The 22,842-nt window shown below is 48.6% G+C and overlaps 1 protein-coding gene across 9 annotated transcripts in view; it reads left to right on the plus strand.

The window, feature by feature from the left end:
- The window catches only part of Rreb1 (ras responsive element binding protein 1), a 131,195-nt gene extending 110,179 nt beyond the window's left edge, over positions 1-21,016 (plus strand). For 8 of the 9 annotated variants that reach the window (XM_048425577.3, XM_085699395.2, XM_087896540.1 and 5 more), the window contains exons 10-13: positions 1,165-4,081; positions 10,044-10,205; positions 15,410-16,216; positions 17,678-21,016. In XM_048425577.3, the coding sequence (XP_048281534.3) occupies positions 1,165-4,081; positions 10,044-10,205; positions 15,410-16,216; positions 17,678-18,156 (4,365 nt within the window). In that variant the 3' untranslated portion in view covers positions 18,157-21,016. The remainder of the gene's footprint in view (positions 1-1,164; positions 4,082-10,043; positions 10,206-15,409; positions 16,217-17,677) is intronic. The other variant, XM_087896542.1, reaches the window with a different exon arrangement.
- The last annotated feature ends 1,826 nt before the right edge of the window (positions 21,017-22,842 follow it).

The following is a 22,842-nucleotide window of genomic DNA, read 5'->3' on the forward strand; positions in this document are numbered from 1 at the left end:
GGATACTCCTGGAAGCCAAAAGAGAGTACTGGGTCCCCTGAAGCTGATCGTGAGTGGGCGTGAGCCATCTGATGTGGGTGCTGGGCAGCAAACTCAGGTCCTGTGGAAAAGCAGTAAGCATTCTTAACTACTGAGCTGTTTTTCCCAGCTCCTTGGATCATTACAGATTTGAATAAACCCATGAGCCAGTTTGTTCCTTTCCTATATGTAAACTACCAAAATCACTTTGTAATTTTTGTCATGCATGAAATTGAGACAGGAAGCATCCACATAGAAGTAACACATATGTACATGCATGACTTTCCCTGGTGATTTTTGTCCCCTCTCCTATGGTCACACAAACAGCCAATTCTCATCATTTTGTGAAGAATCACCCTGGCTTGTCCTCCCAGCTAGTCTGGCACTGCACAAGCTGGCCATTCTCCTGCCGCAGTCTGCCAGGTTCTGGCTTTCTGCTTTCCAGTGTAAGCACTCTCCCTTTTTTAAAGGCTTAATTCAAGCTCCCTCGCATGTTATTTCACTGTACTTTTAGTATATCCCTTGTGGCGGTGTCCTTAATCAAACAAGCGTGATTCTTTGGGGCTTGTCCATCCTTTCGGAACCTGCCTTGCTTTGAGGCAGACACCAACCCTTAAAACAGGGCTTTGATGGGGGTCGTGACCCACAGCTTTACGTCCCAGAGCCTGCAGAGAGGACAAAGGCACCAGTGAGCTAGATCCACAGAAAACTCAACCTAAGATCACGCATCCTTCTCAGCCCAAGAAACCCAAGGAGGAGAGACTGGGTCTGACCGGATTTTAGTGAGAGAAACGACATTTGGGAAAATGACAAAACACACACACACACAACATTGCAACAAGACAATGCTATTTAGAGTGCTGACACTTGTGAACTGTGCAGTGGGGTGACAAAGAAAACTACCCTTTACCGTATCCCGTTAGGTTCGCCACTCTGTGTTTGACTGCATCTGTAGGTGTCCATGGCCAGACTCCCGCTCGTAGGTTGTCGGTTTCCTAATTCAGTCTCAGGCTCACACTGAGAAAGGTCGGCTCTGTGTTGATGAAGTGGACTGCTGTTACACAACAGACACTTCTCACATCTCCTTCAGGATCGCTTTAAAGCCTCACCTTTTCTCCCTTGCTTTTGCTGGTGGGTCTCACTTAGGCCTGGTGTGAAACAAACCTCCGGAGGTGCATCAGCGAGCAGCACCGGTTCGTCTGCGACACTTGCGACAAGGCGTTCCCTATGCTGTCCGCGCTCATCCTGCACAGGCAGACCCACATCCCTGTTGATCAGGGCCAGGAGAAGCTCCAGACCAAGACCCTGGCTGATGATACCGTGGACCAGAAGGTCTTCCTGGCCTTGCTGGGCCTGCAGCACACCAAAGACATCAGGCCTGCACCTGAGGAGCCCCTGCCGGACGACAACCAAGCAATACAGCTCCAGACACTCAAGTGTCAGCTACCTCAGGACCCTGGCTGCACCAATGTGCTGAATCTGTCCCCTTTTGAAGCTGCTTCTTTAGGTGGCTCTCTGACAGTCCTCCCAGCTACGAAGGAGGGCATGAAACATCTATCCCTGCAGCCCTTCCAAAAGGGCTTCATCATCCAGCCGGACAGTAGTATCGTGGTTAAACCTATTTCAGGAGAGTCGGCCATTGAGCTAGCAGATATCCAACAGATTCTAAAGATGGCAGCTTCCGCTCCTCCACAAATCAGTCTTCCGCCACTTTCCAAGGCTCCTGCCACCCCCTTTCAGGCAATTTTCAAGCACATGCCTCCTTTGAAGCCAAAGCCATTGGTCACACCCCGGACAGTGGTAGCCACCTCAACACCCCCACCTCTCATCAATGCACAGCAGGCGTCCCCAGGCTGTATCAGCCCTAGCCTTCCTGCACAGTCCCTGAAGTTCCTCAAGGGGACAGTTGAGGCAGCCTCCAATGCTCATCTGCTCCAGTCCAAGTCTGGGGTCCAGCCAAACACCACCACACAGCTCTTCCTGCAGCAGCCTGGAGTGGAGTTGCCAGGCCAGCCTGAGATGAAGACACAGCTGGAACAGGACAGCATCATCGAGGCCCTGCTGCCCCTAAACATGGAGGCGAAGATCAAGCAGGAGATAACGGAGGGTGACCTCAAGGCCATCATGACTGGCCCCAGTGGCAAGAAGACCCCCGCCATGCGCAAGGTGCTGTACCCCTGCCGCTTCTGTAACCAGGTGTTTGCTTTCTCTGGAGTTCTGCGTGCCCACGTTCGCTCCCACCTGGGCATCTCACCCTACCAGTGCAACATCTGCGACTATATTGCTGCAGACAAAGCCGCTCTTATCCGCCACCTTCGCACACACAGTGGGGAACGGCCTTATATCTGCAAGATCTGCCACTACCCCTTCACAGTCAAAGCCAACTGTGAGCGCCACCTGCGCAAGAAGCACCTCAAGGCCACCCGGAAGGACATCGAAAAGAACATAGAGTACGTGAGCAGCAGTGCAGCGGAGTTGGTGGACGCCTTCTGCTCCCCAGAGACGGTGTGCCGGCTGTGCGGTGAGGATCTAAAACATTACCGCGCACTACGGATCCACATGCGTACACACTGCAGCCGAGGCCTGGGTGCGTGCCACAAAGGCCGCAAGCCCTTCGAGTGCAAGGAATGCAATGCCACCTTTGCAGCCAAGCGCAACTGCGTCCATCACATCCTCAAGCAGCACCTGCACGTGCCCGAACGTGACATCGAGAGCTATGTGCTTGCCACAGATGGTGGCCTTGGCCCCACAGACACGGCTGCAGAGGCTTCTGCCCGAGGGGAAGAGGGCAACTGCATTGCTTTTGGTGAGTGCAAGCCCCTCGCCACTTTCCTGGAGCCCCAAAATGGCTTTCTTCACACGAGCCCTTCCCAACCCCTGCCTTCCCACATCTCTGTCAAGTTGGAGCCAGCCAGCAGCTTTGCAATGGATTTCAACGAGCCCCTTGACTTTTCACAGAAGGGCCTGGCACTGGTCCAAGTGAAGCAGGAAAATGTGTCCTCCTTGCTGAACTCTTCCTCCTCTGCCCTCTATGACTGCTCCATGGAGCCCATTGATCTATCCATCCCCAAGAGCATAAAGAAAGGAGACAAGGACACAGTTGTTCCCAGTGACGCCAAGAAACCAGAACCAGAATCTGGGAAAGCTGAGCAGCTCTCTCCCTGCCCACCACCCTGCCCTACCCTGTCAGTGACTGCAGAACCCAGAGGGAGCTTGGAAAACCCCACAGGCACCGTGGTGGCCGTTACCACGGCTGCCAACCTGGAAGGCCACACGCAGCCCCTCCAGGGCTCCGTGCAGCTGGCCGTCCCCATCTATTCCTCAGCTCTCGTAAGCAATCCTACCCTCCTGGGCAACTCTGCGCTTTTGAACAACACAGCCTTGCTTCGGCCCCTCCGGCCAAAGCCTCCCCTGCTCTTGCCAAAGCCCCCCGTGACAGAGGAGCTGCCTCCACTGGCCTCCATCGCCCAGATCATCTCATCTGTGTCCTCGGCCCCTACTCTGCTGAAAACAAAGGTAGCTGACCCTGGGCCGTCCATCCACAGCAGTAGCACTGTGGCCACAGACAGCTTAGGAAGCTCCGTCTCAAAAGCCGTCACCACCCCCACTGACATCACAAGCCCTCAAGAATCCACTGACCCACCTGCTACAGCCAGCAGCCCAGAGGAAGCCTTGCCTACTGAGCAAGGGCCGTCTGGCTTATCCAGGAAGAGGGGAAGGAAAAGGGGAATGAGAAACCGGCCCCTCACCACTAGCAGCGGTGTGGACCTGGACTCCAGTGGGGAGTTTGCTAGCATCGAGAAGATGCTAGCCACCACAGATACCAACAAGTTCAGTCCATTTCTGCAGACAGCAGAGGATGACACTCAGGATGAGGTGTCTGGAGCCCCTGCAGACCACCACGGGCCCAGTGATGAGGAGCAGGGTAGCCCTGCCGAAGACAGGCTGCTGAGAGCAAAGCGGAACTCTTATGCCAACTGCATGCAGAAGATCAACTGTCCCCACTGTCCCCGGGTCTTCCCTTGGGCCAGCTCCCTCCAGAGGCACATGCTTACACACACTGGTAAGGCCCCCAGGGCTCACCCGATGGTGAGTCTTGAAAGAAGAGACTGGGGGGAGGGGGAGGCCTAAAGTCTAGGGCCCTTTTCTCATGCTCCATTCTTCTGTGTCTCAGAAGCCACAGGCTGTTGGTTTGCATTTGATCTGTGCCCATGGTCTGAGCCAGCAAGGTTAGGGTAAACAAGTGGATCAGATAGAGGTGACAGTGGTCATAGGCTCTCTCACTTCCTTCCCTACATCCCTTGCCTGACAAGTGTCAAGATTTTCTACTAAGTTAAGTATGGAGGCAATCCAGAGAAGTGGGACTTTGCATTAATAATGGTTCTGGAGATGTAATTAGCTTGGTGCTTTGACATGAGAACTCTCATCCTGGTGTCTTTTTCAGTTTGAATATTCTGTCGGGTTCTTTGCCTACCATACACATAAAAGGTAATACTGCCAACTGTGACTTGGCCATTTTTTTCTCCTTCTCTGAAGTTGCTGCACCTTCCCCACTTTTTCATTTTATTTTTTTAAAATATTTTTATTGTTTATTTAACTTTATTTTATGTGCATTGGTGTGAAGGTGTCAGATCCCCTGCAACTGGATCTTCAGGCAGTTGTGTGCTGCCATGTGGGTACTGGGAATTGAACCCGGGTCCTCTGGAAGAGCAGTCAGTGCTCTTAACCACTGAGCCATCTCTCCAGCCCCTCATTTTATTTTTTTCTCCTTTTTTGAATATTTATCATAAATGATTGATATGGTAATAATTTTAAGTTCTATTTATTGTAAAATGTCAACTCTTGGTAGAAATACTCTCATTAAAATTCTAATGCTCTAAATAACAGAGCTAAATTTCCAAAATGATATCCCAGAAATATTTTTCAGATGTCAGTTTTTAGAAGTTGAATTTTAGAAGTCTTAAATACAGGATATTTTATGCCTGTATTTAGTATTTTAGTAACCATATACCATTCATTGTAATTATAATTTTCTGGGTACTATCACAGGACTTGTATCTTTGATCATTTGGGCTTTGTACATTGAGTTAGGGTCCTTACCCTTTTGGAGTATACAATTCAAATATTAATAGATAAGACTGAAAAATCAAATTATTCTTACTTTATGTGTAGTACAGGATTGCTAGACAAACTAGAGATCACCAACAAAATTTGAATTTTAGGCCAACAAGTAATTTTTGTAGTGTTAGGGGCAGACAAAAGCATTACTTGTTGATTTGAATGAAGTTCAAATTTAACTGGACAGCCTGTCATTGTCCTTACAAACTCTAGGCAATCAAGGTACTTAGGAAGTTCCCAACAGTATTGTGAAGGGCAGATGGTTGAAAAGTGGGTGTGAGCTGCATTCTGTGTCTTTTGAGATGGTCTGGACCTTGTGGTTTCCCCCAGCCCTTCTCAGATGAATGAGAGCTCTCCCAGCAAACTGACAGCCTTCCTAGAAACTAGAGCATCCATAAATTTTTCGATTTGTGCTGGGTGCCTGTACATACCAGAAACACATCCGCACTTGAGAGTCCAGCGCTTATGGTTGCCTGGGTTTTGGTTGCCAGGATCCATCCCTGCTAGTTAGGAACTTCTGGACCTGTTCAGTTTCTAGGACCCACGTGGTAGATGTTAAGAACCAACTCCACAAGTTGTTCTCTGGCATCTACATGCATGCCATGGCATGTGCGTACTCATATTCATATACAGAGAGAGAGAGAGAGAGAGGAGAGAGAGAGAGGAGAGAGAGAGAGAGAGAGAGAATAAAACTACTTTTTGAATAAATTCCAGCCAACAGCATTGAGCAAAACCCAGTTTCAGCTATAGTTAATAATCATGAGAGATACTTCCTTCCATCCTGTCATCTGATCTATGGGATTATCCTAGCATCTATACTTTGTCTTGACACATTTCTCCAGTTTACCCGTTCCCTACAACGGAGCAAGGAGTCCAAATGCTAAATGTCCAAGCAGGGGCCAGCCAGCACAAACATGGCATTAGCTCTTTACCCTGCTTAGGTTCCAGGAACTGTATCTGAGGAGAAGCTGTCATCTTTCATGTCCTCTTGTGTGGTTACTACACACTCAGTTTCCTCCCTCCTCCAACTCTCTACAGGCGTGTGGTTCACTGTTCTTTCTCTGAATATGTTCTACCTCATGAGACAACGATGCCCTGTTCCTGCCAGTTTCCCTCTTGAGCATCTCGTCCTGTGTCTTTAGGCCACAGGAAGACGGAGTGCCAGCAAACAACCAGTCCCTTTCAGCTTCTGTTCTCATCTCTTCCTCCTTCCCTTTGCTCTGGTTCCTTGTTCCACAGTGACAGGTCAGGATGGTGCAATATCTGAGAATCCCCTCCAGCTGTAACATCTGGGATTCCCTAGCTCACTCACTTTCTCATGGGTGCTTTGAGCTCCTTTGCCAGCTCTGGGCTCTTCCCCCTCACCTCCTACCCTTTGCTATTGGGTCATAAGCACCGAAGTTTGAGTAAGGAGATGGCCTCACAGTGTAGAAAGCAACTGGAACCTGTTGTACTGGGATGCCTTTTACTAAGGTTTATTTTAATTTCTGTTGATGTATGTATTTGTATGTATAAGTGCACGTACTTTGCACGTACCTGCAGAGCCTAGAAGAGGGTGTTGGACCCCCTGAAGCCAAAATTACAGGTGCTTGTGCACCAACAGATGTAGGTGCGCAGAACCGACTCAGGTCTTCTTCAGGACCACTAAACCATCTCTCCAGCCCAAGTTCTTACTTTACCACTTTGCTTAAGTGGTAGCTTTGGCTACAAAAGAAGAAAGACATCTTGGCCCTGAGAGTAGAGCTGTCAGAGGGTTCGGGGAGGCTTACGCTTCTGCAGCCTGTCACCACAAACACTCCGTCTGAGTCACAGGCTAGAGCTAACCTTGATTCTCTTCAGAGAACATTTGCAGCTCATCTCTTCTGTCCTTTAGGTCTTGACAAACAAGGTCCCGTTGTCCTCAGCAAACTCTTGTTCCTTCTGCCTGGCTTTGTTCCCAGTGCCCTTCAGATAATGCCTCTCTCTTCCTTCTCTGACTGCTCTGCATGGATGAACATTGGCTGACTGGCTTCAGTGTTCACATTGGGCTGGAGGACATACAGGCCCTGGGTACAAAAGTAATTCCTTATGGTTAGAGCTGTTCTCACATACACACACACCAACACCAATAATAGTAATCATAATAATATAGGACAGTTACCAATGGTCATTTAAATCATGTGATGTGGCTGAAGTCCTCTGATGTCTTTCAGATCTACTATAATATGCTAAAAGGGCTCACCATTTTTGCATTTCTGCACGGCATACTGCTATTTTAAAAATGAGGGTTTTTTTGCAGTAAACATGTGAGCTTTAAATAATTGCGTTACTTGTTAGTTCGAGGCCCTTCCTATGATCTAAAGCTTAGTACTATCAAACTGTCTTCATCATGGAATATAGCCCGACTGTCCAAACCACCTATAAAGATAAAGCATGTAAAAACTAAAAAGTAAATCATGTAAGAGATTGGAACCTACTGTTTTCTTTGAAGTCAAGAATTCCAGCATAGTGGAACCCGGAGAGATGGCTGAGTAGTTAAGACCAGAATTTAGATCCAGCAGCCATGTAATATATCGGGCCTCTTACAAGTGTTTGTAACCCCATATCCAGGATATGCCATGCCTCCTTTGGCCTCCCACACATGCACATGTACTCAGACACACACAGACACAAATAAAAAAAATCAGTATAGTAGTGTCTGACCTTTTCATCTTTTTTTAAACTCCCCTGTCTCCTTTTTTGTGCTGGTTCTTGAACCAGTACTTCATTGTGCTGCATAGCTCAGGCTCCACCACTAGACCTTCCCCTTCATTTCTCCTTTGTCTTGGTTCTCTTCTTCCCCATCTGGCCAAACCTGAAAAAGCTGCCATCTTGCTTTTTTGACAAAGAAATAGTAAAGGAAATTTTAAAATATTGTGTTCAATTATTAAAGAAAAGCAAAACAGTCACCTGAAAAATGCACAGCAGTGATGTTTCTACGGCTAGTTACCTTATGCCTTTTTTTTCTTTTTAGATGAAGGTGTTGTCTATACTTTTAGCAGAAAGCTCCTGTAGACCCCTGTCATGGAACTCACCAAACAATTGGTGGGTTCTTAGCTATTGTTCAAGGGTCCCTTGTTCGTACATTCTAATGTGCACTTGACAAGATTTTAATGTGGTCTTTCCAAGGTCTCTAAGTATGCTTGGATTGATGCAAACATTTATGACTGTCTCGTTACCCCCAACCCCATACTCCTTTGTCTACTCCATGGACTAGACATTGCCAGGGTCTTTTTCTGTTTGCTTGGCTGGTTTCGTGGGGTGGATGTTGCTGCTGCTGCTCTTCAATGCTGAAGTTCAAACCCAGAGTCTCACAAGTGCCAGACAAGAGCTGTGCCCTTGAGCTCCATCCCTGGCCCGTCTGAGCCCTGTGCTCTCAGAAGGGAATAAATGCCCCTTGTTTTCAGTTATTCCTGATAGCAATCCTGGGTGCATTGACACAGGCATTCTGGGCCTTCTTGCCCTTGGAAAACAAGCAGCTCTTCTAGCTCTTCCCAGCAGCAAGCCCCGGTGGCCTCTGCCGTGCCCGCCTTGCACACTGCACTAGTCCAAGCTTTGCCAGTATTAAAATATTAGTCTAAAGGGAAGGTCCCTGGTTTGTGTTTCCAGGGAGCTGTGCCAAGTGACTCTTCCTGTCAGTTATTGAAGGTTGCCTCCAGGTTCAAGGTTCTAAGATAGCAGCACCAGGCAGCAGCTCCACAGTTTTAGTACGTGACACCATGTCCCAGTGGAGTCCAGAAACTGGGGCCTGGAATCTGCGGCTAGAGCAGGGGTTAGGGGTGGATGCAAACGTGACACCGAGCAGTCCATCATTCCCTCCTCTCTCCTAAAGCTCAGGGTGCTGCCTTCTTCTCTCCCTCTTTCTTCTCTTCTCTCTTCTTTCCCCCCTTTCTTCCCCTCTCTATTCCTTCCACCTCTTCCTTCTTTACCTCCTCAGCTTTTCCCATTCCCCTGTCCTACTTTCTCGTGCATACATACTCAGCCCTTGCCCTTTCCCCTCCACGTCAGTCCACACAAACTCAGGACAAACCACAGGGGAGCTTCCAGTGCATTTTGAAACACAATGTTTACAATGCAGGCGGGATCAAATAAATGCAGGCCAAAGCAGAAACCTCCTCTAAGAGGGAACAAGGTCTTCTCCTCCCAACATGTCACCCTGTTCGTTCATGGCGTTGGTGTGGGATCTGGGCCTGGCGCTGGCCTAGCGTTCCTGGTGCTTCTGTATAGAGCAGAACATGTAACCCAATATAGACGTAGCCATGTGCTGGTAAGAAAAAGTAAGAAAACCTGGAAACCGTGGGATGAGTCCTCCTGTCATTTGCCAATATCGCCTAGGTAGAGGTCACTGCAGAGTTCCCTCTGTGGGAGCCACAATAAGAAGGGGTAGACTTGCCACATTGGATGGAGGACTCACTCTGACTTCTCAGAATGGGCCCTGCAGGTTGCCAGGAGTTCATGATCTCCCTTGGGGAGGCTCGAACCTGCTTCCCTGTCCCAGCTCACTCTTCACCTTCAGTGTTGCCTGCCAGGCTGGAAGGGGATGGGTTTTTCTCTGGGTTGTAGGTATTCCTTGCCATGCCTTAAGGTCCTTGTGGCGGTGTTGACACTTTTTACTGTCTTATTGAAACACGTGTATCTTGGTTTCATGGTTAACTTTCTTCTAGCCACTTGAAGACAGCTTCCGTTACATGAATGCTAAGGGAAAACGATTATTTTAGTTGTCGTCTGCTTTTGATTTTGTTTTAAGTGTGTTTCTCTCATTTTCTTAAAATGAAGGGGTGGAGGGGTGAACAAATGCCAGCAGTCCACGGAGAGTAGATCAAAAGCAACTTTGCTTTATCATTGCAGTAGAAAGTCAGATAAATGCATATTTTTTTTTCCTGCTTCAGGTCAGAAACCCTTCCCTTGTCAAAAATGCGATGCCTTCTTTTCTACCAAATCTAACTGTGAACGCCACCAGTTGCGCAAACACGGAGTTACCACCTGCTCCCTGAGAAGAAACGGGCTTATTCCCCCAAAAGAGGGTGATGTTGGATCCCATGATAGCACAGGTAGAGCCTCCAGGTGATGGAGAACCAGAGAGAGGAGGGCGCTCCCCAGAGCTCGGCTAAAGCTGTGTGAGCTGGAGACGTGCACTGTGCAGCCTCAGCTTAGGGGGCCTTGTGCCCGACTCCTGCCTAAGCTGACTGACACCCAGGCCTGTGGAGCTGGGGGAATAGTGTCAGTGCCTAGGGCACATTGGAGATGCTAAGGGGGAGAACCAGCACCTTCCTTCCAGAAATTGCCATTGTTCTGCTCCTGGAAGGCGGGATATCCGCATGTTGTATACTTTCGGCTCCTGATGTCCATCCCTGAAGGAAATGTGAAGCTCTGAAGTTTGGGGGACCCAGCTTCTGCAGCCTTCTTGAGCAGCTCTTGTCCAGTAGGCTCAGTACTGCAGGAACTGTGACCCCCGAGCTCTTAGATGGGGAGGGGGTCTTGGTGGGGCAAGGCAAGGTGTTTCTTTTCAATAATTCTTTCCCAGTATAAACCTGTCCTTGTTTGAAAGAGCACTCTGCATGTCCTTTCTTTAATCATAACTTTGCTTGACCTGGATCCGGGTATTCTCCTGTGCTGATTTGTGCTTCCTCCTTCCAACCCCTACAAGAGTCATTAACACTGCCCCATTCCTGTTATGCCACCCTCACCCCTCGGCTTCTGTATTTACTCATGTCCTCTCTTCAGTACATTCCATAATCCGACTACTCAAGTGTGCTACCTCCTACCCCCCAAAACACGCCATATAAAACCAAGCTGCTGCAGGCCACCTAGTTCACCCAGGTAGGGGTGAGGGCATTGCAGATGCGGGCTCAGCTCTGTGGGTGTTGAAAGCTGGCATTTGGTCATTGCTTGAATCTAAGCCACGGATGTGTTTATCTAGGGTTACAGTGTGTCTTGTTTCTTCTTCAGATTTGGATGGGATGGAGTACTGTGTAGTTTGGGTGGCACCCCAGCCCTGGGAGTCCGTGTGGACAGAGTGACAGTCATTCATCCCAACCCCTGAGTCCCTTGTCCTTCCCTCAGTGATGACATGTCATGGTGGACTGGATTTCAAAGAGAGCTGATCCCAGTGGGGAAGTCGGCTCTATCTCCCCTTCCCACACCTTCACTCAGGCTGTAAAAGCAATGGAATGCCTTTGGCTTGCTGGGTCCTTCTGCCCGGGTAGACCCTCTAAGGGCAAGAAGGGTCCAGCTGGTTCACTGGCTCCTCTCCCCCACCGCTGACTTCATTTCCACGTAATTCTTCTTTGAGTAAAGAAAGGTATCCTGCCATGGCTGACTCCCTGTGGGCCAAGCCCAATCTCAGGCTCCAGGAAGCCCAAGGCACTGCGGCAGCTGTCTTTGCCGCAGACTGTCCAGTTAATGTTTAACCGTCATTGCCACAGTACCTATTAGACTGGAACGTTTTCTTACAGTCTGTTTTACCGAACTGTCCTGTGATTCTTCCCTAACCAGTTCATGAGGGGGGAAGCAGCTGACACAGGGAGGGAAGTCTCTTCTGCATCCAGCTCATACTGGAGGATGTTCACGGGAACTCCTCTGCTGACAGCAGAGCTCAGTCAGAATTTATGGTCAGAGCTTACTTAGCTTTGGCACCAAGTGTTAGCCGGTGGTGTATTTACTTTTTAAGTTTACAGTTGCAGGTTTTCTTTTTCCAAGCTCTGCCCCAGAAGTTATATGGATTTTCTTAAAGGGGCAAAGCCTCTGAGGAAGGAAGTCACTGAAAGTTGTGAAACTATCCAAGGGATAAGTGTCTGTTTAAGCTCTGGATACAGCTCATGATCAGAGAGAGCAAATTTAGGAGGGAGAGACAGGTGTTGAAGGACATAAGAAGTTTATAAACTGAGCAGCTGTGACAGGAGCTCACTGTGGAGGAACAGGCTTCCTTTAAAGATTCTTTTCTGAGACAGGATAGCTCAGGTTATCCTCAAACTCAAGGATGACCTTGAATTTTTGCTCCTCCTACTCTGGAGTGCTTCCCAAGTCCATCAGCTTGGTCGGCAGGTGCTCTAACACCTGAACCACATCCTCAATCCCAGAACAGACTGTTTTAAAGAGACAGGAAGTGACAAGGAAGTTCCTGAAGTTTTTGAGGTTTGGTTTATATGTGTGTAGATTGAATTCTTTTAAATCGCTAAGTATGTTTTATGATGTCAGTGTGACTTTTCCAACCACATGAAATCTTCCATGAAAATGCACCCCAGATTTCTCCCACACCCAGGACTAAAAATAATGTGATGGGGGACAGTTTCCCCTTAAAGGGCTGTATTAAATACTCAGTTTTAAACTGAAACTCTTCCCTCTGCTGGGCAGATGTGGCCTCCCTTGAGGAATCTTCTTGGTTCTTAGTGATGCATGAAGTAAGGCATCACATTGGTAGTACCTGGACAGGACCTTTTTAACTATTCCTTAATGGAAGGCACTTTTACCAACCCCGAAGTCCTGTTGTCCACATGCACTGGTACCCAAAAGTGCTCCCCATGCTTGAACACATCAGGCAAAGTATAGGCAAAACTGTCCATCAGGTCCCGTGAGTCAGCTGCATCTGTCACATTAGCTGAGTGACATTGCCTTTCTAGGAAGCAAGAGATCCCTAACTGTGGAGATGACCAGCGGGATCTGCTGCCCTGTAGGAAGAACTGGGCACTCGTAGTCTACTGGGGTTCCTTCTGCTTCCTCCAGCAATTTTCTTTAAGTGTCATGGACACTAAGGGAGACTGATGGGGACAGAAACATTGCGTTCTTTTAAGGTTGCCTTGCCCATAAGAAGTGGTGAACTCAGCCGCCTCCATTTGAGAAGAAGCCATAGTAGGACGTCCTTTCCAGTCATCTCCTCACTCACCATATGTGAGTCTATTGTTCCCAATCAGGTCACAGGCTACCCTGCTAAACCACTCCCCCTAGTGGAAGTTTGGAGTGCAACCAAGCCACTTTTGCTCAATTGTACATCGAACTGTACATAGAATTGCCCTCAGAACTGGATCATGGGGCATAATTTTGTCTTAGTGCTAGTACTCGGATTCGGTTTCCAAATTCATTTTTACTTTTATAAGTGGGTTTTCGGTATTTGGTGTGTTTTTGTTTTTTATTTATATTTGAGACACAGTTTCTCTGTGAATTCCTGGCCGTCCTGGAACTCGCTCTGTAGACCAGGCTGACCTCAAACTCAGAGATCGGCCTGCCTCTGCCTCCGCCTCCTGAGTGCTGGAACTAAAGGCGTGCGCCGCCACCACCCAGCGTATTTTTTAAAGTTTATCATTTTAAATGCATTCAGACAGCCTGTGTAGTGAGTGCATGCTACTCTGGGCCTAAGGTGGGAGAAACACAAGTTCGAGACCAGCCTAGGATACATAGCAACCTCCTGTTTCAAAAAAGTAAGAAACCATGGTTTGCTGAAAAAATAAAAATAATAGGAACAGCCTAGGGTATACTAGAAAAAAGTAGAATGACTCATTCTGAAAAGTGCTTGACACACAGCATGAGGACCTGAGTTCAGTCCCCAGAATCCATTAAAAAACAAACCGGTAGTGTTGGCTTGTGCCTAAAATCCCTGAACTATGGTAGCAAGAGGCAAGATGAAAGAGGACCCTTGGAACTTGCTGGCCAATCAGCAAGCTTCAGGTTAGTCTCAAAAAAAATAAAATAGTGAGTGATGGAGGAAGACAGCAGACACTGACCTGGTTTCCAAACACGTGTGCATGAAAACACATGCACGCACACACACAATTATTCACAAAGCAAGCAATCTATGGTTGTAGAGTTTAAACCAAGTCCATCCCATAGATGCTCTCTGTAACTCCAGAAAATGAGCATAGATGTTTTCTTGAAGTCTAGCCTAGACTTAAGTGTACATCGCTCAGGATTGCTGTTTCTTGTCAGAAGTTATCTTCATGCCATGATTACTGGTTTAGTTCTGAAGTCTCTTGAGACACCCAAACAGTAACCTCTACCAAGCACAGTAAGAATGAAACCAACGAACTGACATAGACGGAGGTGTCCTCACTTGGTCGCAGGTGTGAAGTATACATACCACGTAGGACGCAAGCCCCCAGGCCCGCCTTGATGGCACGTGATCGAGCTGGTGGCCCTGGGAAGGAATGGTGGGCATATGGTGGTCTTCTACCACAGCAAGAGTCTTGACTGCCTCAAGCACTGACCAAAGATGTGTCTATCAGGGGTGCACCTTCTCTGTGTGCTGTCAAACCCCAGGTTTCCACTCGGGGCTCAGAGGAAGCACTGAAAATCTACAGTAGTCAATTGGACTTTAAGTCCGTGGCTAAACTGTCGTTTCCAGCCAGGTTCCACTTTGATATTAGAACCATTAAGTTCTTATTCAACCCTAGTAGAGAAAAGGTTATGTTTCTGATACTGTTCAGTGTGGTTATTTTTTTTTCATATCTTTCTATTTCTTTATTTTTCTTTCTTTTTTTTGTTTTGTTTTTTGTTTGTTTGTTTTGAGACCATCTCACAGTCCAGGATGGCCTTGAACTCACTGTGAGAAGCCCAACCTGGCCTCAAGCTTTTTTCTGCCGCTTTAGTCTCTGAAGAGTGCAGGTGTGCACCAGTATGCCTGGCTTTGGTGTCATTAATGTTGGCCGTGGACTGCTGTGGGCGGTAGAAATCACTGTGTACAGAGATTCCCCCTCTAGGTCCCTGTCAGCATGCTCACCCACACTCTCACAGCCCCTCAGCCACCTGCCATCCCTCCCGAATGCCTGTGCCCAGGTTTGTGTTGACGTCCTCCGCATGCATTGTTTACAGGTCGTTTTCTGTGAAACTCCTTGAGGACCACGTTTGGAAGATGGGGGGTCGTTCCTGTGTATGTTGCATGTTTGTAAAAGCTCTTCGCACTGGAAAGATAACCTTTACAACTTGGCTTCCTCAACCTCCCTAGTGCTGCCTAGAGTTTCTGGAATGCACGCCCTCTCCTGTCTGCACTGCCTGAGTCACTACACCTTCCTTGGGGTGGGGACAGCTGAATGATCTTGGGTGTGACAGTGGAGGTCAGGAGTTCTGAGGCACAAGAACCTATCTGTTTCACTGGGAATGTGAAGGCTAGTTTGGTCCTTTACAGCTCCAGGTTCAAAAAGTCCTCACTATGTTTAGTGTCCAGGCTGCCAGGGTGGGTCCAGCCAAGTCCCAGTAAAGCCTTTGAAAAGGGCATACTCAATGTCACCTCCTCTGAACCCCTTCCCTCTTTTGCTTGCTTACACAGACAGCCAGTCAGACACAGACACATTGACTACCCCAGGTGAGGTGCTGGACCTCACAGCCCGGGATAAAGAGCTGCCACCATCAGAGGGAGCCATGGAGCTCAGCCCAGCTACACAGGACCTCCCTGTGAAAGAGGCCAAAGCAGAGGCAGCCCCTCTTGAGAACCAGGAAGGAAAGGGGATAGAGGAGAACCCAGAGCCAGAGGAAGAATGTGGCAGTGTTGAAGAAAGCAGCAGGGATGCAGATGCCCCGGAGGAAGACACAGCCAGCAACCAGAGCCTGGATCTTGACTTTGCCAGCAAGCTGATGGACTTTAAGCTGGCAGAGAGCGAGGCAGGCACTGTGGACAGCCAAGGCACAGCCCAGCAGGACCAGAAGCATACCTGCGATACCTGCGGAAAGAACTTCAAGTTCCTGGGCACCCTGAGCCGCCACAGGAGGGCACACAGCTGCCAGGAGCCCAAGGAGGAGAAGGAGGCACCTGTGCTGGAGAATGAGAATGCTGGCAGAGCAGCCGAGGGGTCCTCGTCGTCCCCTGAGCCTGAGGAGAAGCCTGCCGAATCCCCAGCAGTAGATCCAAGTCCAGGAACCAGGGAGGCCTCAGTGGAGAAACAGAATGAGGAAACAGAGGGCCCCTCTGACGGAGAAGGCACAGCCGAGAAGAGGAGTGGCGGTGACAAGAGACCAAAGACAGACTCCCCCAGAAGCGTACCCAGTAAGGCGGACAAGAGGAAGAAAGTTTGCAGTGTGTGCAACAAGCGCTTCTGGTCCCTGCAGGACCTCACCCGCCACATGAGGTCACACACAGGTATGAGAGACCAAACCCAGGTCAGTTCCGGGGCTCCTTTGAGAAAACTGGCTAGGTTTGGTTGTCCTTTGAGCTGGGGAAACCAGGACTCTTAAGGAGAGTGGCATAGGCCTTCTGCTGCAATACATTGGAAAGCCCTGTTTTCCTCGGCCACTCAGTTCCAGTCTTGGCCTCCACAGACTTCTAGAACAAGAACAGTGGGCATATGTCAGCCAGATGCTAAGGAGGACACAGGGGTGTGTATGCCAGGGAAGTCAGGTGCTGGCCTGGCCTATGTTGTGAAGACCCATGTGTCATCTATTAATAGGTAGGTGGGGCCTTGTCTCTTGTGGAGCTCAGCCTGCCACCTGGGGGCTGGATCTGCAATGTCCACAGAATGTTACTTTGGCAGAGAGAGAGGGAGGGAGGAGAGACCTGGATAGAACCATGAAGCTGAAAGATAGAAGCATCCTCCCTCAGCTGTCATCCCTCCAAAGAGAGCACCCCAACTCATTGTCCATATCTCATTCCGTGCCCCCCACCACCACACACACAAGCAGCCTTGGCCCAGTCAGCTGGGCCCTACATGGGACCTTGTTCTGGCCAGAGATGTTCTCAGCTGTGGCAACTTGGTGTGTAAACTATTGGGAAAAGCCCAGCTATGCCTCCCTTGTGCCGTGATTGAGGGGATTGTTGTTGGCCACGCAGTGTCTGGACAAGAACCATTCAGTCCTCCTACAGGAGTCCTTGCTTCTGGGATTCTTTTAAGATCAGTATGTAGAAGATTTAGTTGAGAGGAACAGGAGAAAAAATGTGACTCCTAGTCTTGCCAGTTGTGGCAAATAAGAGGGCTCTTCCTAGGGCTGGTGAGATGGTTTAGTGGTTAAGATCACTGGCTATTCTTCTAGACGACCTGGGTTCAGTTCCCAGCACCCACATGGCCGCTCACAGCTATCTGTAACTCCAGTTACAGGGGATGTGATACCTTTTTTTTTTAATATTTATTTATTATGTATACAATATTCTGTCTATGTGTATGCCTGCATGCCAGAAGAGGGCACCAGACCCCATTACAGATGGTTGTGAGCCACCATGTGGTTGCTGGGAATTGAACTCAGGACCTTTGGAAGAGCAGGCAATGCTCTTAACCTCTGAGCCATCTCTCCAGCCCGGGATGTGATACCTTTATGCACATAAAATAAAGTTAGGCTGGGTAGTGGTGGCACATGCCTTTAATCCCAGCTCTCAGGAAGCAGAGGCAAATCTCTGAGTTCAAGGCCAGCCTTGTCTACAGAGCAAGATCCAGGACAGGCTCCAGAGATATAGAGAAACCGTGTCTTAAAAAAAAAAAGATGGCTCTTCCTGATCAGCAAGGTTTATTTATTTAGTTCTGGATGCCGGTGCATTCGTGTAGAGCATGGAGCTGGGAACCAGTGACCTTTGTGTTAACGGACATCTCGTTTTCCTTCTCTCGCTGCTCAGGAGAAAGGCCGTACAAGTGTCAGACCTGTGAACGAACCTTCACCTTAAAGCACAGCCTAGTTCGACACCAGCGGATCCACCAGAAAGCTAGGCACAGCAAGCACCATGGGAAGGACAGCGACAAGGATGAGCGGGCTGAGGAGGACAGTGAGGATGAGTCGACCCACAGTGCTAACAACCCTGTCTCCGAGAATGAGGCCGACTCAGCTCCTAGTACCAGCAACCATGTGGCCATCACCAGGAGCCGGAAAGAGAGCCTGGCCAATTCGGGGAAGGATTGTAGCCAGGAGGAGAAGACTTCAGTAGAACAGGCAGCTGAGTCCAGCCACAGCACACCCAAGGAGCAGGTGTCTCCAGGTGAAGCAGACTCCGAGAGCCCAGCAGCCCTTGTGCAAGACTTATTGGAGCTGTGTGCCAAGAGGCCTGCCCCAATCCTGGCGGCCTCCGACAGTGCCTCACAGCTCGTGGGGATGGAATGACAGCTTGCCCTGTCCCCATCGGCACACAGATAAAGCTAGCAGAGCCTCCCGAATATAGATTTCACAAGGTTTTCTTGGTGTCCTTCAGCTGTCTGGAGAGAGAGGAAAGAGACAGGCAGTGCGGTCAACCAGCTCGTGCCATAGCCTTATCCAGTGCGCATGCTCCCGGCCCCAGTATGGCCGGCTCCAGTGCCTTAACTACTTATGGGTTCTCCCATGTCACTGTGGGTGTGACACCCCCCCCAAGGCGTTTTAACAAAACGTATTTTAATGAATTGTTGGGAGTATCTCTTCATTTAAGCATTAACATTACCTTTTGTGTCGGTGTGTTTGAGCTTGTTTCTGTGAACCTGTGATAGTACTGTTTGTTCTGTGAGCTGGAAACAGAAGAAGAAAGCCTAACCCTCGGATCCCCGTAGCCAATAACTGGAAGAAAATGATGTGAATTTCATGTATACATGATCAGAGGGAAGAGGGTGCGAGGCTGATTTCTAAGCTAGACTTTTTGTCTCTGGGTCACCTGGTGGAGGAGCCATGAGCTGGTCTTTAGTGGATGCGCTTGATGCAGAGTTCCAGTGTGGCGTGAGCCAAAGCCAGGAAAGAGTCTAGCTTCAACCTCACGTGTCTCCACTCTCTCCATGTTAGAAATGGTTTCTGTTCAAATTCTTAATTTACAGAGAAGAATGACCTCCTCAGCAACCTATGGAGGACCTACCTGGATGTCATTGATTTTTCCCTTCTCCCCATTTGGTATATGTTATTAATATTATTATATTATTATTATTAGTTCATCAGTTTGCTGGGCTCTGCATTCAGCAGAAACAAATGGGCAATATTTGTCCTGGGAGACCCGCACTACCGCCTGGTCCCCGCATAGCGTGTGCCCGAAGCTTTCTTGGCACACCAGTGATGGCTCTTCTACTGTACGCAGACAAGCCTTACTTCAGTGGCTGTAGAAGCCAGCAGGGGCCGGGAGTGGGCTTCCAAGTATGGCTAAGGAGTGGCTCAGAGGGGACAAGGATGCGCGTGTGGTGGGAAGCAGGCATCCAAGACACCAGGCCATGCCTGGGGCCCCTCAGAGACAGCTGGCAAGGCCTCCCAGTCTTCCTGCTGAGCCGCTGTCCAAGCCTTCCCCCTGCTGTGCTACTGTCGTTTGAAAAGCAATGAGATACTACTGCTGGTGATGATCTGAACTGCGCGTGCAAGGTTTAGACTAGAGGGCTGTCTTCCTGCACCTTCCTGCAGTGTGGGGCTGCTGCTGGGAGAGAGCAGCGCTTCCTGATTGGCCAATTCCCCCCCCCCCCCCCCCCCCCCCCGTGCACAAAGGCAGGGTTACCATTGTTCCTGAGTGTTCTCCGTAGGCAGTAGACTTCCTTCCCTCATCAGCAAAAAGAAACCGCTCCTACTGTAGCTGACCTCTGTTCAGCACCCTGTCCTGTAGCTGAGACCCGAGGGTGCCTGAGCCACATTGCTACTAGAGCCCCTGGCCTTGTCCCTTGCCTGCAGAGCCTCAAGACTTCTCTTCGGGAGGTCTGCCTCTGCTCCTCTTCTTCCCCTCGCCCTGTGGCTCCCTGTGTTCCTCTGTCCCTGAGACATGCGTACCCTCCTGTCCACCAGTCTCTAGTGGCTAAAATCCAACCACCCTGACTTCAATGGAAGATAGATATTCTAGAGATAATGAAAAGTGATATATTTGCATATGAAAGAAAAATGTTGAGGTATATATGATTTTTAACTGTATTAGGGATGTATGAACCAGTTTAAAATTGAGATTTTTATTTACTGTAGAGAGAGAAATCAGAACCAATGACCCCATGGTCTTTTAAGTTAAAGCCAGCTCCTGCATCCCTTAGTTGTTTTTTATTATAATTACTATTGTTAGCTTCATTGTTAGTATTTGGGGTTTCTTGTGTTTTGTTTCTCTTTGCAACTCTCCACACTAAACTCATCATATTGTGGGGAGAAGCCGTGACTGAACTCTAGGCTGCGGTAAGATGTAGCAGGGATTGGCTCCCAGCAGCAGCCATAGCCGGGGCTGCAGCTCGCAATAATCACTATTGATTTAAAGCTTTATTTAGTCTGATCTATTCCTTCATAGTCAATAAGGTCTTGCCACATTTTATTAGTGAGATTGAGAGATGTATTATTTGTTTGTTGTCCTGCCCGCCTTCCTCCCCCCATATTAAACTGTGAAATTTGTGATTTGTTTAAACGCTGGGTGAATCATAGTTTAGTTTGCATGTCCAGCTAATTTGTTTCTATACATTTTGTTTGATTCTCTTTCTCCTCAGGGCTTTTACAAATATATATATATTATATATGTATATATATATATGGATCGTCTGAAAAAAATTTGAGGTGCAAATTTTTTCTTGGTTTTGTTGTTATTGTTTTGTTTTTGTTTTTGTTTTTCTCTTTAATGGACACAACGCTGAGATTCAATCACTACATAAAATACCTGGCTGTGAAAACAAAACAAAAGGACCCCATGGGGCTGTTTCCCAAGCAGCCCCTCGGATGCCTCCTTGAGTCGGATGCCGATTTCAGACAGATCATCCTCCGTGCGTCTCTTTCTTCTCCTCTCTTCCCTCGAGAAGTTGATCCTGATGATTTCAGCCCATGCATTAAACAGGAAACAATAATAACTGTAGAATTCATATTTTTCTAAAGGGAACTTAAAAACTGCTGCTACATGTTATGTACAAAACTGGTTTATGCCACATGAACAGAATCACAAGTTTGGTTTTGGTACTTTTTGTTTCTCTTTGTACTCAGTTGTATAGAACTTCCAGATTCAGAATGAAAAGAAAGCTGTTCTGTATCAAACCATCTAAGCAATAAATGTTATATTTAAAAAGTGGCACATGACCAACCTGTGAGTTCCTCCAATCCTGTCTCTAAACCTGCAGCCCACTCAGGACCAGTCTAAGTAGCCAGCCCCCATGGAGCTGTCAAGGGTTGATGCCCACCAGTGATGATGCCCTAAGAAGCCTGGGTACCCAGACAACATCTTTAAAAGACAGTTGGGGCTGGAGATGACCCAGTCAGTAAAGTGCCAGACACAGAAGAGTTGAGGACCTGGGTTCAGATCCACGGGTCCCTCTGCCAACACAGAGTGGCAGGGGGGTGCATGCAAAGACAGACAGATCCCTGGAACTCCCTGGGCAGCCAATCCTGCGAGATTGGTGATCTCGGGCTCACTGAGAGGTGTTGCTTTAAATAAAGGTGGCAGGCTGGCACAGTGGCTCAATGGGTAAAGCGTCCACAGGGCTGACAACCTGAGGCTCCTTAGGACCCACCTGGTAGAAAGACAAAGGACTCTCAGACAAAATCACAGACTGGAGTGAAACACAAATGTGGATGGGGACGTCAGCAGCTACAGTGAAATTTTGTGACGAGGCCAGATGGGGACACCTGAAAGGCAGCCGAGACAGCTGGATCTGGGGTGGCCCACACAGCCAAGCTGTTTCCTATGTTCCAGTAACTCCTAAGGAGAATGGAGGCCTTTCTTTAAGGGACTGAGTGGGCATGACATAGAGCAGTGTTTCTCAACCTGTCGGTCTCGGCCCTTTTGGGGGATCAAATGACCCTTTCACAAGGGTCACCTAAGACCATTAGTAAACCCATACCCACTTACGATTTATAACAGTGGCAAAATTACAGTTATGAAGTAGCAACGAAGTTTTGTGGTTGGGGGTGTCACCACGACATGAGCTATTTTAAAGGGTGGCGGCATTAGGAGTTCTGGTAAGCTAAAATCTTAGTGCTGCAGATTTTAGTGAGCCTAGCAATAGAAGAGCAGTCCCAGGGCTTGGAGACAGCTGGTCAAACCCATGTGTTTGTGAAGAGCCCTGTACCCTCTCCCTGGGGAGTAACCTTCAAAAGGCAACCCCTGCCGGGCCGTGATGATACATGCCTTTAATCCCAGCACTCAGGAGCCTGGTCTACAGAATGAGTTCTAAGACAGTCAGGGCTATTAAACAGAGAAACCCTAGCTTGAAAGGAGAAAAAAAGCAACCCCAGAAGAAACTCATTTGTGGGAAACTAATTTTGGGGTGTGCTATAAAGTCATTGACCGGATCACAGCATGGCAGGAGGAATGGGATTCCTAAACCTCAGGCTCCTCTGTTCTCAGCAGCCGGCTTTGATAAGATACCAAGGACCCTAACATGTCCGCAGTGCTAACTAGATGGCTCAGCGGAAGATTCTGGTGATGGTCACACACAAGCAGCTTACCCACACAGCCTCCAGCCTCTCCAGCTGGGTGGAAGGGTGCTGCCAACCACCAAGTGATGTCTAAGGCACCTGTGAGCGTGGGCTCGAGGGCCAGGTGCATTGGACGGCAGCTGGTATTCTGTTTGCTTTCTATTGCTGTGACAGACACCAAAAGCAACTTGGGGGAGGGTAGAGGGTCTATTTCTTCTCAGAACTCTGAGGTCACAGTCCACTGTGAAGGGAAGTCAGGGCAGGAAGTGGAGAGAGAGACCGTGGAAGGATGTTCCTTGCTGCCGTGCTCCCCCTGATTTGCTCAGTCTGATATTTTTACACACCCAGGACCACCTGCCTAGGGATGGTACCGCCCACAATGGGCTGGACTATCACATCAGTCACATACATCAAGAACATGCCCTAACATACCTTTTAAGCACAGTACTCAGGCAGAGGCAGGCCTAGCCTACATAAAGA

The sequence above is a fragment of the Myodes glareolus genome, chromosome 14 (assembly GCF_982192425.1).
Source record: "Myodes glareolus chromosome 14, mMyoGla1.1, whole genome shotgun sequence".
In the NCBI taxonomy this organism is placed as follows: Eukaryota; Metazoa; Chordata; class Mammalia; order Rodentia; family Cricetidae; genus Myodes; species Myodes glareolus.